The sequence below is a fragment of the Xiphophorus couchianus genome, chromosome 2, assembly GCF_001444195.1.
Source record: "Xiphophorus couchianus chromosome 2, X_couchianus-1.0, whole genome shotgun sequence".
Taxonomy (NCBI): domain Eukaryota; kingdom Metazoa; phylum Chordata; class Actinopteri; order Cyprinodontiformes; family Poeciliidae; genus Xiphophorus; species Xiphophorus couchianus.
In genome coordinates, this window is record NC_040229.1 from 6,954,524 (window position 1) to 6,969,015 (window position 14,492).

At 37.2% G+C, this 14,492-nt stretch overlaps 1 protein-coding gene across 1 annotated transcript; it reads right to left on the reverse strand.

The window, feature by feature from the left end:
- Positions 1-1,865: 1,865 nt before the first annotated feature.
- On the reverse strand, positions 1,866-13,987 carry uba2 (ubiquitin-like modifier activating enzyme 2). Its single transcript, XM_028030625.1, has 17 exons — positions 13,847-13,987; positions 12,105-12,188; positions 11,950-12,020; positions 11,230-11,294; positions 11,045-11,145; positions 10,831-10,952; positions 10,635-10,702; positions 9,297-9,418; positions 8,596-8,695; positions 8,306-8,460; positions 7,146-7,239; positions 6,893-7,005; positions 5,411-5,566; positions 5,233-5,329; positions 4,046-4,151; positions 3,819-3,961; positions 1,866-2,867 (listed from the first exon to the last, which is right to left on the reverse strand). Exons 1-17 carry the CDS (start codon positions 13,985-13,987, stop codon positions 2,653-2,655), a joined length of 1,953 nt encoding a protein of 650 aa, XP_027886426.1. The 3' UTR covers positions 1,866-2,652.
- Between the last annotated feature and the right edge of the window lie 505 nt (positions 13,988-14,492).

The window sequence follows — 14,492 nt, forward strand, 5'->3', positions numbered from 1 at the left end:
AATCACTCAACCAATGTGTTTCTCAAAGTCCTTGCACATAAAACACTGTTTAATCACATATTAATTCACTCTAAAACATCTAACAAATTATTTAAACATGACCATTTTGTAACTATTTTTGCATTGAGCTGTCTTTCACAAGTCAGTCCAGCCCAGACACAACCAAATGGACCGAATTCATAATTTCGGTCCATTTGGTTCTTGTGGAGCAGTTGGTCGCATCACTGCCTTTATTTTCACTAATAACAAGCTCATGGCATACCCAGAAATTTGTGTTATTAAAGGTTTCATTCCGGTTTTTACCATATTTACACACAATGTCAGAATCCGTGTGCTTGAAGAGGCAACTGAACTTGATTTCACAGTTTTTAAAAAAAATAAAAAGTAAGTCAAAAGAAAGAAACTTTACGCAATAAAATAAAATATTCATTAGATGATAAACTAAATCACCCTGCAGGATGAAATCATAACTTTCTATCTGTCTGTGATGTTGTCATTTGGTTTCACTTTCCTAATTTATGATAAGGAAAGTTGTATTTGTATTAATCTTATTGAAACTGGTTATAAAAGACTCCAGGAATATCATCTCTCAGACCCAGTGACTTTTGGTCCAATTAAACTGTTTTCTTCAGCTTGTTTACGAACCTCAGCGTTGCATCACTGCTTATCATCAACGTCACCTCTGAGTGACGAAGGCCAGTAACTTTGTTTACAAAAACTCATAAGGTGTGTACTTTACTCAGCTGTGGAAACTGAAGGTAAACATGAATCTGTGGCTTCTCTCAGATTTGATTTCATCACACGTCCCAGGTGAACCAGTCTGTTCCCAGCTCCTTTTGACATTCTTTGCAAACACCTTAATGAATCAGTTGTTACCTGTTTTCAGACAAGCTGATGAACAGCAAATACTTCAATAACAAATATTTAGACCTCTGGCTCTGATATTTCACATTATATTCTGCTCTGTTACTCAGAAAACTGTTTTACTGAGAATAATTTTGGTCCATTTTGTTCTTGTGGAGCAGTTGGTCGCACCACTGCCTTTATTTTTACTAATAACAAGACATTTTTGCCATAAGTGAAAAAGAACTAGTACTTTTTTAAATCAATATTCAAAAATTGACTTAAAACAAGCTCATATATTTTGTTGAAGTTACTTGTGAGCTAGTTTTGTTGCATTTCAAGAGTACTGGGATATTTGCACTAGAAAAACTTGGTGAGATTTAATGTTTTGTATTGTAACTGAACCAAGTTGCTGTATAATAACTGTCAGTGAATAAACATACCTCAGTGCACGATTATGTTGCTGTAATACAAATATTTCCTTTCACAGCCTTTTCTAAACTTCTTTCTTAGCAGTGTGCTAATAAATGTTCCAGAACTGTATGTTTCTTTAGATAAGAACATTTTACAAACAAACATTGTGACCTTTAACCTTTATTTTTAGTTTAGTAATCCTTTGAGTTATGCTCAGCAGGCAGTGTTTACACTATGATGGTTACCATAACGACACTGCCAGTACCAAAGCAAAGTGTCAACGCAGCCAATAGTGATGAAACAGGAATATGTTAAACTAAGTTCAGTGCAGTTGATTTGTTTCATGCTTACAGATCAAAACATCATTTTAACATAAACATTAAAATGTTTTTTTAAGCACTATGAGCTGCCTTGTTTTTGAAATGTGCTTTACAAACAAACTCCTGTAGATTAATTTTGCAGAGAGTTGTATATTCTAAGTATTAATTTCTACTAATTTTGATTATTCTGATTTATAATTTCAGTAAAACATTAAAATTGAGTCTGAGATTTTGTTAGACCATTTCAGGTAAACAGAACCACAAAAACCAAAAAGAAACTCGACAGAAAAAGGTCAAAAACTGTTGTATTTATTATCTTCATTAAATTGGTCCAAACGCTTCATAAACAGAAAACCAATATGAAATAATGGACACACAGCAACCGGAGATATTCAGCTTTTAACAGTAAATAACCGCACTCGTGGTTCTGAAGGCCGGCTGTCAAATTAACCTTCGACCCTGACAGCAACCGTAGGCTTCAGGAAACTGAAGCAGCTCTAATTTCCCTGGCGGCCATGTTGGCTCCTCTCTGTATAACTTATGAGGATTCTAAGACCAGAGGCCTTAGTGTGGCCAAACTAAACAAGATTTTAGTACATGTTTACAGAAAAACATATTTAATCGTGGAAAAGAGGTAGCAAACTAACACTCTTAAGGCCAGAATCTCTGAGTGTGTGTGCATGACTGGACCCGTAAGACATCAACGACTGTTGACATCTTTTACTGTTTTTTTTTTTTTTTTTACAAAAACCTCCACTGACATCCTGACTCGTGTTGCATGAGTAGTACAGTACATTTATTAAAAAAAAAGTACAAAAAAAGCCTTTTTGAAACCATCAAGAGAAGCAGTTCAAGACCTTAAATGAATAAAAATATGCAAACTTTACTGCATTTTCAAAAGTTTGTTTAAAATATTGAATCTATTTACAGAGTCATGTCTGAAAGTCGGCATGAAAGCAGAAAAAGGAGCGGGGACTAAAAGATGAAAGTGTTCTTCATTGAACTGGTGGTTTTATTGATTTCAGCCTACTGTCTTTTTGAAAACATAATGATTTCATCAGAGTCCTTCAGAGCTTTAGTCCAAAGCGATGATGTCATCGTCGTCGTCATTGTCTGCCGCAGTGGCTGCAGCTGATTGGTCCGTTCGTGGGCGTTTGGTGGAGGTTTCGCCGGTCTCTGAGTCCTCTTGGTGCTTCCTTTTGGTGGCGGACGGCGGCGCCGCAGAGCTGGACGGTGCTCCCACTTCCTCATCAGAGTCCACTATCATGATGTCATCATCGTCTGCTGCAGCTGAAATCCAAGACAATTAAAGGTGACTTATTATACTTCTTTGAACAGGTTAGGATGGATCTATGGCCTAAACAAAATATCTTCATAACATTTTTTGCACAAAATCATTCTCAGATAATGAGACCTCAGCCTACTCAGTTCTGCCTGCGTTGAGCTGATTTAGGGGCTCCCGTCACTTTAAATCCAAACAAACTGCTGCTGGTCACGCCCCCAACTCAACGTTTACACTCACATAAAAATGGCTGCAAACAGATGTACAACTACTCAACCGTCCATCTTTGAAAGGCACTAGTAGAGCCTCCTGCACAACCAGCAACATTGCAGCAAGTGTTTCTGGATGGTAAGTCAACAACAAAACACTTGCCTTTTCCAACAGCCATTGTATAGCGCATACAGAAGTAAAACCAGCTGACCAAATGTGCTGGTGCTTAACGTGGGTTGCTAGTTTCCAGACACCAAAAAAATAAAAAATAAAGCAGATTTACTTTCACACACATTTTTCAGCTTCACATAAATGTTATGTGATTATTTCATTATGTCCCATTAGATCTCACAAAATTAAGTTGGGATCTGGAGAAATTTTTCCAGGAAAGTAAGTCTTTTTTTATTTTCTTTTTTCCATATGTTTTGACAAAAATCAGAATCAAAATTCTGACTTTAATCTTTTGAGATCAAAAGTCAGAGTTCTGAAACAATTCTGAATTATTTGAATTCTGACTTTAAACTCAGAATTCTAATTTTTGATATCAACATTTCAGATTAGTAAAAAAAACAAAACAAAACAAAAACAACACAGCTCTGTTTATTTTTAAGGGCTTGGTCTGTTTTTAGAAGCAGTTGAAACCCATATGGAAGCATAAAAACATGCAAAATCATCAGGCCAAAAACACAATGAAGACATTTCCATCTTTAAAATAAGATAAAAAATGTAAATGATGTTTTGATGCCGACCTTTAGAAGACGTGGATGGCTGGGCGGAGTCTTTGTTGCCATTGGTGATGCTGTTGACTTCCTCCTGGTTGGTCTGAGGGGGCGGAGCTTTGTCCGGAGCCTCGCCCACCACCTCAAACTCCACATCTCGCTCAAGCTCCTCACTGCCAACAAAAACAAATGATATTATACATTATATCTATATTTGCTTAGAAGAAAAGTAAAAGTTCGATCTGTCGGCCACACACGTGTGCAGGACGTTGATGAGGAGCGTGTAGTCCTGAAGGAAGTCGTCAGACTGGAGACGGCTGCCGTTACGAATCCCAAAGTCAGAGAGGAATTTGTTGTTGTTGGCTGTGAAGAAAAAAAAATGCAGATTAGAAATCACAGATCCAACTGATCCAAAACTGTGTTCAGCGGACTGGGACTCAGTGAATGAGGCTTGTTGTGGGCCTTAAAATGGAACTAATCCCCCATAGACAAGTTCTAAAAAACAAAAAAACAAACAAACAAAAAAGTGGGTGGAGCCAAAAGATAGAGGGGCGTGGCTAAGTCTGGGACGATGCGCTATCTCAACTGTGCTCTCCTACATTTGCCACCTTTTCTATTCTCAGAATATGAAATGTTTCTTTTTCTCAAATCATTGTTTTAAACCAAATATGCACCAAAGAAAGCTTGTTCAAGATGCACCAAACTAAGTCGTATGAAGTTAAATTAACAGTTTGTTCAAAACAAATTACTTTTAATCAGAGATGGGCAGAGTACCCAAAATTGTACTCAAGTAAATATTTTACTCAAGTAGTTTTACTTCAACATATTTTTACTCAAGTAAAAATATTCATATAAGAAATTACTCAAGAGTAAAAACGAATCTAGTGAGACGTTTACTATACAATAACTGAGTACCTGATCAAATGATCAACCATTCATATTTAAAAATTACATCATCAGATGGACTAAAATATAAAGCAGAGTAAAAATTTTGGTATTTTAAGGACAAAAATGATAATTCATATAACAAAAAGTACAATTTTCATTTAATAAAAAAATGTATGAAACTAACAAAAACAGGTGTGTGTCTGTGTCTGGTGAATTTTTGGTTAAAACATGTTTGTTTTTCATTCAGAGGGTAGAAAATACAAAATCTTTTCTCCAATCGGAGTAACGATACTTCAGAATAAAATTACTCAATAAAAATAAAAAGTACAGCATAGTAAAAATATTCCTAAAAGTATATTTTTTCAAAAAGGCACTCAAGTAAATGCAATTGTAAATGCAATTGTAAATGTAATTGAGTTAGTTACTACCTAACTCTGTTTTTAACAAACTTTAGGAAACCAATAGTCAGCCCCTGTTACTTAGCCGTCTTCAGAATAAACCTCAAACAAAAATCTGCCTCAAATATATAAGAGTCAGAAGAAATGGCTTAAATTACTTTCCGTCTCTCCTTCCTCTGAGGAAATGAGGATAGTTCCTTTGCCATCTTCTATCTGAACATCCGGAGCGACCATGCCGAACCGTTCCTTCAGGATCTGAACAGAAATCAGAGCAACGCTGCATCATTTCGCTCCATGGTGTCTGCTCAGTGACAACTGGCTCCAGTTTGGGTTTACCTTGTCCTGCAGACACAGAACCGTCGTTTTCTGCACGTTGACCTTAACCGTGACTTCTGGTTTGCTGGCGCAAACGTAACAGTTTGGACTGGGTTTGTCCAGAATACAGGGCACCAGCAGCTTCTTTCTGAGGTTTGGACATTTATTCAGGAAGATCTGAAACGAATGGACACCAGGGATCACAAAGGAGAAGTCAGAGTTTTTGTCCTTGAACTCTACCACCCAACCCAACCAACGCTTTAAAACTTCCTTATCAGAGGAGAAACAGCAGGTCAACAAACATATTGAGTTTGTGAGAGATAGAAAAGAACGCGTTTTGGTTCTGGAACAAAGGAACAAAGTTTTCCTGCAGGTTTTAGCAGCTGAAATCAAGCCAGAGTTAGAGTGACACCATTTTTAAATTAAGTTTCATTAGGAAGATGAACAAAAACAAAACATTAATATTGATAAATAACATAAACAAACTTTGGATTTTAAATCAAGCAAACAAAACCAACAGGAGGAATGAATGCAGTAAAGTGAAGCGACTTCTTTTTATGTCTTTAGCAGAAAGAATATATTCAGTGAAATTTAACTTATGGTTGAATATTATAGTTTGTTAATAAAACATTCCGATAGCAAAACTAAAATACAAATAGGCTATAATTTAATTTGCTGTCATTATTGATGCAACCAAACTATTTTTTTGGTTGCACCAATGACAGAATATTAGGGCCAGGCTTAGAAATGTAATTATAAGACAAAAAGTCATAATATAACAAGAATGAAGTAGTAATTTTATGAAAACTCCTACATGAAAAACATTTTAAAAATTTTAAATGAATAATGTTGAGCATCATCTGAAGTTATACTTTGAAATCGATTTTACATTTAGGGAAATATTTAGTCTTTTAGACATCAGCATCAAATTATTATCGGTAGCAGGACTGCTGAGTCTATTTCAAAGAAAGAATCATAAGACCTGCTCAGTTAGTCACGTCAGACCTTCATAAATCAAACCTTTTTCTCGATAAAACGACTTCTCGTAACCTTGACATTTTTTTATGCTAAGATTTCAGCTTTTTCTGCTGTGGTATGACTTTATCCTCGTAACTGAAATAATTCTAATTTTTCTACGCCATCTTATTCACTTAATGTGAAGCAAATTTTATAATTAGTATAAATGCACCAATATTTAACAATGGTTTTCACAGAAAGTTCACTTTAATATCGTCTTCATGTCTCTGAAAGTCCGAAGTTAGTGGGATGAAATCTTTGCAACATTTTGAAAGAAATCTCTTCTACATTAATGTTAAAAAAAGCTTGAAGCCAAAAATGTTTTGAGCCAAGCTGGATCAATGTGACTGAGCAGAGGGTGAAGAGGTGATCTCTAAAAGCTCAACACACTGAGAAAACTGAAATCCAAAATTATCCTGAGTTCCCAACAAACCTTGTGTTAACATATCATCATGTCTGTGGACAACAGAGGCCTGCTGGACTAACCGTGCGGCAGGATTCCAGCTCTCCAGACAGGATCTTCAGTCCTTTCAGCACAATGAGTCCAGCAATGACAGCGTTGGTTGTGGCGATGGCGGGGATGATGTTTCCTGCCATAGCTAGAAAAAAAACAAATAAACAAAAACGTTTTACTGAAACTCCGAACCAGTGCTGCTTGTCTTCAAGCTGAGATCCGCCTCACGAATCTTTCAAAAAGATTTCTAGAAGCTGTTTCTAGCATCCAGAAATAAAAACTTACATTTTACATCAAAGCGACTCTTCATGTTCATGCTGAAGATGTTCATACGCAGGTTTGCTGCTGCAGTAACAAAGTCCATTGCTGGAGGGTCATCCTGACAGCAAGAAGATGGAAATGATTTAAAACAAAGCTGTAAACAAGTCAAGTGGCTAGCTGTATCCATATATATATAATAAATGGGTCAGTTATACTAGTTTGACTTTGACAACCTTAACATGTAGATGTGTTTAGTGTGTTTAGGTTCAGCTAAAAGATTAAAAGGCAACACACACATCCACTCTGACAGATCAGTCAGTAGAATATGTTTAAATTACCACTTACTAATAATCGTTAAACATTAACCCTGAAAACATAAAACTGTGATAAACTGAATGCTTCGTTTTGGGTTTTTTATGTAGTTTTTTTTGGGTTGGGAAATGTTTGCGTGTTTTTTGGAGTTGATTTCTGATACACTTGAACTTAATTTCTGCTCTACGGGCTGGTGGAGCAGTTGTCCCTTAGTTGCCATAGCAATAGGTCTTTGTGTGTAGCATAAAGCCGAAACAGAGAGTAAAAAACAAGCAATATAAAAGTGATTTTGAGTTGTTTTTCGGCATTATTTTCTCTGTGTTGTGGCGCACTGCAGTTGCTGTAATTTCTAAAAGTTTGATGACAATAATTTGACTAATTGCCTCATTTTTTGTAGAAAATGGTGACATTCACAACAGTCATCAAATAGGAATAAATATTTCATAAAGTATGTAACAAACAATGTCTCCTACAACAGGATTTATGTCAAATTAAGTTAATTGTTCAATATTAAAGATAAATTCATTTAGTCCTCCGTAGAAACCAAACTGTTTACAGATTTATGTGTAGGGAGAATACAAATTTTATGTTTTAAAATTTCTCAGGTTTAATCTAAACCATATTTCATAGAAATGAGATAAGAAATAAGGGCGCTATGAATACTTCTGTCACAGATTCCTGCCTTGGAACAGTATGATTTTGTGGATATGATACAATGAATAGTAACGGCGCCTGCAGTAGCGCGTTGCTAGCTACAGTAGCTAATAGACGCCATAAAAACCAACTTGGATGGCGTCTATGCATGGTTGTAAGAACTAAGCAATATTCTTGATACTATCAACGATTGTTGTTGTGTTTCCTCTGGAGCGAACCTTGTCCCAGACGAGCTCGGCGCCCTCGCCCTTCTCCTGCAGCTGTGCGCGCAGCGTTTCCACGCTGTGCCGGAACAGCCGGCAGTAGCCCCAGACATCCAGAACCTGCTGGTCCTTCAGCCCGGACGTTGCTGGACTCTCCTCCTGAGGATGGGCTGAGACCATGACAGATGAATTAATCACCCAGACAGCAGAAACTCAGGGAATTCATAAAAACAACCCAATAAAACCCCAAATTTTCTTCATCCTGCAGCAAGAAAACTAACTTATGTTCGATCTCAGGAACTCACCGCTGTTCTCCAGCTGCTGCCAGTCCAGAGGAGCAGGAGCTTTCCTCTTTTTCCACAGCTTGTCCATGGTCAGCAGGTACATGATGTCATCTTTGAAGAGCTTTGGAGGAGAGCCAATCAGAGCAGAGATTGTTACGGCAAGTCAGATTCGATGACGTCGCAGAGAACAGCGTTCAGATTACAGCGACCTGAACGCTGCCAAAGTTTGTTAAACCACCAAACAAACTTCCGCCTGACTGGTGAGAACAGAAACCAAGCTGATCTGTAGTTTTACTAGAGCTGAAACGATTAATCGTGATGAATCGATTATTTAAATAATTGTCAACTGATTTAGTGATCGATAAATCACTAACTGGATTATACAGACTCAAAAAAGCATCATGTTCATAACGGGACAATAATTTGTTTCTTTGAACTGTGATCCCAACATTAAAGCTCCAAGAAGTTATGAGGCTCAGTTGGAGAGAAAAATGAGAAAATAGTAGAAAAAAAGCCAAATTAATGACAAAAAAGTTTAAATGATTAGTAAAAAGTGGAAAAGAAGTAACAATAAAAACACAAAATAACACTGGAGCAAAGATCTGCACTTCAGCTTGAATCCTTATACTTAAAGAAATAATTTCTTTCTTTCCACAGCATTGATAAATAAAGCAAAGTGAAGTGATTCAACATCAAACTGCTGGGTATAGTTCTGCTGTCACCTTGTTGAAGAGCTTGACAGGGTCGTAACCAGTGGACCGGGCCCACTCTTTGGTGGACACTCGCCTGATGTCGCCGTCCTGCTCCGAGGCCGTGGCGCGGGCAGCCGTGTCTTCAGGGTTCCCTGTTCACACGAACAGTTCTCTCAGTTCACTAAAGAGAATCACCTGCATGCTTTCAGATCACTGTTGCTTAAAATAGAACTGAAACAATTAATCATGATGAATCGATGATTGAAATAATTGTCTACTAATTCAGTAACTGATTATTCATTATACAGACTAAAAAAAAGGCTATTTAGTAGGGCTGAAACGAGTCCTTGAGTGATTCGAGTACCTCGATTCATAAAATTCCTCGAGGAAAATTTATCTGCCTTGAAGCTTCGTTAAGTTATGTTTTATTATTTAATGCACCGTGTTTCGGCCGGGTTAATACTTGCGTTGAGCAGCGCTCTCACTTCCGCCTGAGTTGTTGACGAAAGCTAACTGTTAGCAGCATAACGTCCAGTTTTCAAGTTCGGCCTTTGAAGATTTTATTGATTCATGACAATGTTTCTGTCGTTTTTCGGAGGACCAATCCTCCTTAAAATGACTGACGCGATGCCTGGAGTAAGGCAGCTTTTCTCCTTTTGCTGCCTGGTGGCGGTTTAGAGTTAACAGCGGGGAAGAGCGCTGCAGGTGTATTTATACAGGTGAGAAGATAGACTGAACACTGCGAGCGGCTGCGCATTAGATGATTAACGTAAGTGTAGCTTTACGGACGAACCGGAAAATTTATTTCCGAATGCGCGAAATTTTCTTGCAGGGAGATTTGTAAATCTGATTATGATTAAGTCAGTGCCTCACCAACTCACCGTACGTCACTGTTTGTGGGGCTATAACTGCTGTTGCACAAAGTTACCGTCAAATAGTCACCTAAAATATATGTTACAGATAGTTCTTATATTCACTTTTCGTTATCACAATATTAGTGCCAAATATTGTGATAAAACTTTAAGCACATATCGCCTTGCCCTACTAGGTAATCCATTTTATTTATGGTTTCGGTTTGGTGGGGGTTTTATTTCTATTTATTTCTAAAATTACCGTTTTTTGGTAATTTTGTTGGGGTTTTTTTTTTGCACTGAAAATATCTTTCTGTTTTAGTGTAAATTATTCTTACACAATTAAATTTAATTGATTATTGAAACAGCCGTTATCAACATATTACTTCAAAGTGTTTTCAAAACAACAATATAGTTTACTGCAACAATTTTTTTATTGTGCATTTACTAAAATAGCCGTTAGCTGCAGTTCTAGTTTAAAACTCTGAACAGCCGAGGAGAAATGCATCCGACTCACATGCAGCTTCTGGGTCAGCTGTGTCTGGTGAGACTTCTTGATCTGCGTCTTCTTCTCCAAATAGCTGGCTAGAAACCAAACACTAAAATCACAACCAACTAACTGACTGAACATGTAAACCTCAAATAATAGAAGAGTGTTTCCAAAATAGAAGGAAAACAATTTTATGACCATTGTTGTAAAACACGAGTCTTACTTGAAGAGATACTTGGCCCAGACGATGCAGTGAATGGGCTCAGACGGCGTGTTTCTGATGGTGCATCCTGGGAAAGTTTTCTGGGCCGGCTTTGGCTGGCACTCATAGCACTCCGTCATTCCCTGGTGTCAACAGGGACAGAGATAAAGAGCAGGAGGAACTAAAAATTAAAGTTTTGAGGGTTTTTTGGCCAAATGAAGGTGTGGACGTTTACCTTTTTGATGACGGTGACCTGTCCCAGATACCCTGCAGTGCCGCTCTCTATCAGGGGAATATCAGCTGCCAGGCACATCCTGTTGACGTGGTTACGGGCAGCTAGAGGGAGAAGACCATTACTTTCATCATCTGGATTCAGAACAAAGGGAAGGATAAATGAAAAATAATGCCATGTTAGCTTACCTCTGTTGTCCAGAGCATTCATCACCAACATGAACTTTCTGAAGAACTCCACATTGTAATCAGGACTGTTGAGAAAAACACAACTCATCAGAAACGTTATCTTTAAGTTTAACTTTAAGTTATTGATTAATAGTTAACAGAAGTATATAGATTCTAAAAAAGAAAATTTGCTGAAAGAACAACACATAGAGTAGTAATCAAGTTAAAATTGTACAAAAGATATATAGACTTTGCATTTAAGATAGGTAAAAAAACATCTTTGTCTATAATATGTTCTACCAGAACTACTCAAGGGGCAGTTTTAGCTTCACCTGGTTCAAATTCTGTTAATAAAATCTCCTATTACGAACCTTTTGCATATAATTATTAATCTGTTAATCAAATGTTAAGTAAACCACAAAGGACTGAGCTTTTCTTAGAAAGAATTTCTTATAGCTGCAAATGCATCCTTTGCTACAAATGATCTAGCATTCACTAAAGGAATGTTATTAAGTTTTAAGCTATAACATTTTAATTTTCTCATTTAAAAAGTAATTTAGTGGTTTATTTCCACCTCATTGTATTTTTAATTATGTATTAAAAAAAGCTCAAGTGGCCAAACAAAACAAAAAATCTGCAGAATGTGACAATTCTACAATCTGATTAATCATCAGTATGATTAATTTCAGCCCAGGAAACATAAATTACACCTTTATTTCCTGTACAAAAAGGGAGACTCACTTCATGATGCTGTCATGGTAGGCTGTGATGTTTGCGCTGGGGCAGAACTGCAGGGCGCTCTCCTGGGCCACCTGGAAAAACAAGCCAACCAAAGACATCAGTGTTAAAAATGCAACTGAATAAAACGTTAACTCGGCTGTTTGGAGTTTGCACACCTGTGCTTTGGATTTGCCGACATGTTTCTTCTGAAACAGGAACTGACGGTTGAGGTTGCTCACATCGATTGTGTCCAAGTCAATCTGCAGAAATCAGTAAGTTTATTTAACACATCCCAGAAAGAAAACTAAAAGTGGAAATCTTGGTATTTGCTCCATTTTGTTCGCCTTGTAGCATCTGCCGCAGCATCGCAAACTCTCGTCCATTACAGCAGATGTCCTGCAACTTTCAGCCATGACCAGCATGTCTGAATCAAATGATTTAATTGCCATTTCACGGAAGTGTCTATAAGTTGCAAAAGCAGCCCTTGAAGAATGTGGTTTGAGACCCCAGAGTTAAAGGAAAACCTGGCAAAATCTGTAATGAGCTATTTTCATTGTTACCAAGCTAAACACCTGGAAACTGCAACCCCAGCAAGCTCCACTAATGCTGCCTAACATGTCAACTACTGTAGTAAGGCAACTAATGATTATTTTAGTAATCAATTGTTCTATCAATTAATGGGATAAAAAACAAATAGCACACTCTGCAGATGTTTTATTTAACCACAATATAAGAAATACATTAAAATGTGTAAATAAATAGTTCAATGCATTTTTTAAAACAAGAAAATAAAGATTTTATTGCCCAAAATTCAATAATAGCATTCCTTCAAAGAAAAATTCTCAAAAGCTCGACTTCACATCAATACGGTGCAGGATTAATCTGTTTTTTTTTTTTTTTTTTTGGGGGGGGGGGGGGGGGGGGGATTAACTAATTAATAATTGGATAGCAAAAGGCGCTTAGGAAATTTGTTTTTGCTTTTTTTTTTTTACAGGATTTGAACCACAGAAGCTAAAGCTATCAATTGCGGATTTTCCGGAATTGAATTGAAAATTTATATGAATTTTTTTATCTTTCATACAAAATGTCTACATTTTTGTATTTATTTATTTTTTTACTTAATTACTGCTTAGGTAAAAAGAAAACTTAATTAAGTTTTCTTTCTTTTTTGAGTGTGTGTACTCCAGTTAATGATTTGCTGTTGGTGCACGTTTTTCTTCTCTCCTGATGGAAACATTGCTTGACCCACCCCTGATCACTGTGCATCATGAATCAATGTTTTACTTTTGAATTCAATTATTGAAATAATTTAAACTTTCATTGATATTCCAGTTTATTCTTGATGCTCTCATCTGGAATTGATGGACTGATTAATTTCAGTTACAAAAGCGACATGAATATTGAATAATTTTTAGTTTTTCCTCTAAATTATTAAACCGTTTAAAACAAGAAATCCATTTTTTCTGTGTCTTTATTTAAGCTGTTTAGTCTCGTTGCGCTTCTGTTTATGGTTCTGGCTCAGCTGCTTGCCTGTTAGTCAAGGTTTCCTTCATTATTACAATAACAGTTTATAAAGATACCAGCTTTGCCAGCGCCAGTCTTTAACAGAACAGTTTGAGCCCTGATGTTGTGGACATATTTGTCCTTCCTGAAATTAAACCAACCCACCGGTCAGTGAGGCTCTGTAGGCTAAGGTAGCAGCAATAATGGCGCCAAATACTGAATAAAACACTGAAACTCCGCTCATATTTTTAAAAAACTCCAACCCTGGGTCTTAACATATAGCAAAGCAAACACTCTCTATAAACATTTCAACCCTGAAACTCGCGACTCTGAAATTACTCCTAACCCACACACCCGCCCCCCACTAACACAAAGACCTAGCTAGCTGCTAGCATCAAGCAGAAACGGAACGAACCACATCAATGTTCTTGAAGCCGGTGAGGACCAGGTTTTTCAGCAGCTCACAGCCGATACCTCCCGCTCCCACCACCAGAACCTTGCAGCTGGACAAAGAGTCAGCCAGCTCTTTTCGGAGGGAACCCACTAGTTGGACCATAATGATGCACAGACGTAAGAGCAAATTCTGCAAGCAGCACCGGGTGGTTAGCGGCTAACAGCTAGCTACTCTCGTTCTTCAGCGGCCCGCCCACCGCCGGCTCGATTCTTCTTCTTGGGTTAAATTGCAACAACAGATGTTCATTACTGCCACGATATTACACTAAGAAGGGGTGATATTCATTTGTGATACAAAACAACAATATTTGACTATTTTCCAGCTATGTTCTTTAAAAAGAAACGAAAAAGTATTTTTTGTGCTTTTTACAAAACAAAGGGACCTCTCACTCCCAGAAAATCATCAGCAACAACAAAACAAGAGTAAAAAAATACCAAACGAGCGTTTGGATTCTCAAATCAGTTCGATTTCAATTACATTTTCTTGCTGTGTAACAAAAGCAAGAAAAAAAAGTCATATTCTTCAGAACAGAAGTTGAAAAAATGAAATAATTTATTGTGGCTCACACTAGAGCCTTCCCCCATTTCTATAAAACACATTTGATGTG

What these genes read in the sequence shown, in the direction of transcription:
- uba2 (XM_028030625.1), bottom strand. Translation starts at nt 13,987, where the DNA reads ATGGTCCAACTAGTGGGTTCCCTCCGAAAAGAGCTGGCTGACTCTTTG. An exon ending in GAATGCTCTGGACAACAGAG is followed by an intron (nt 11,146 to 11,229) that starts GTAAGCTAACAT and finishes TTCTCCCTCTAG; the next exon opens with CTGCCCGTAACCACGTCAAC. An exon ending in AGCTGACCCAGAAGCTGCAT is followed by an intron (nt 9,419 to 10,634) that starts GTGAGTCGGATG and finishes TCGTGTGAACAG; the next exon opens with GGAACCCTGAAGACACGGCT.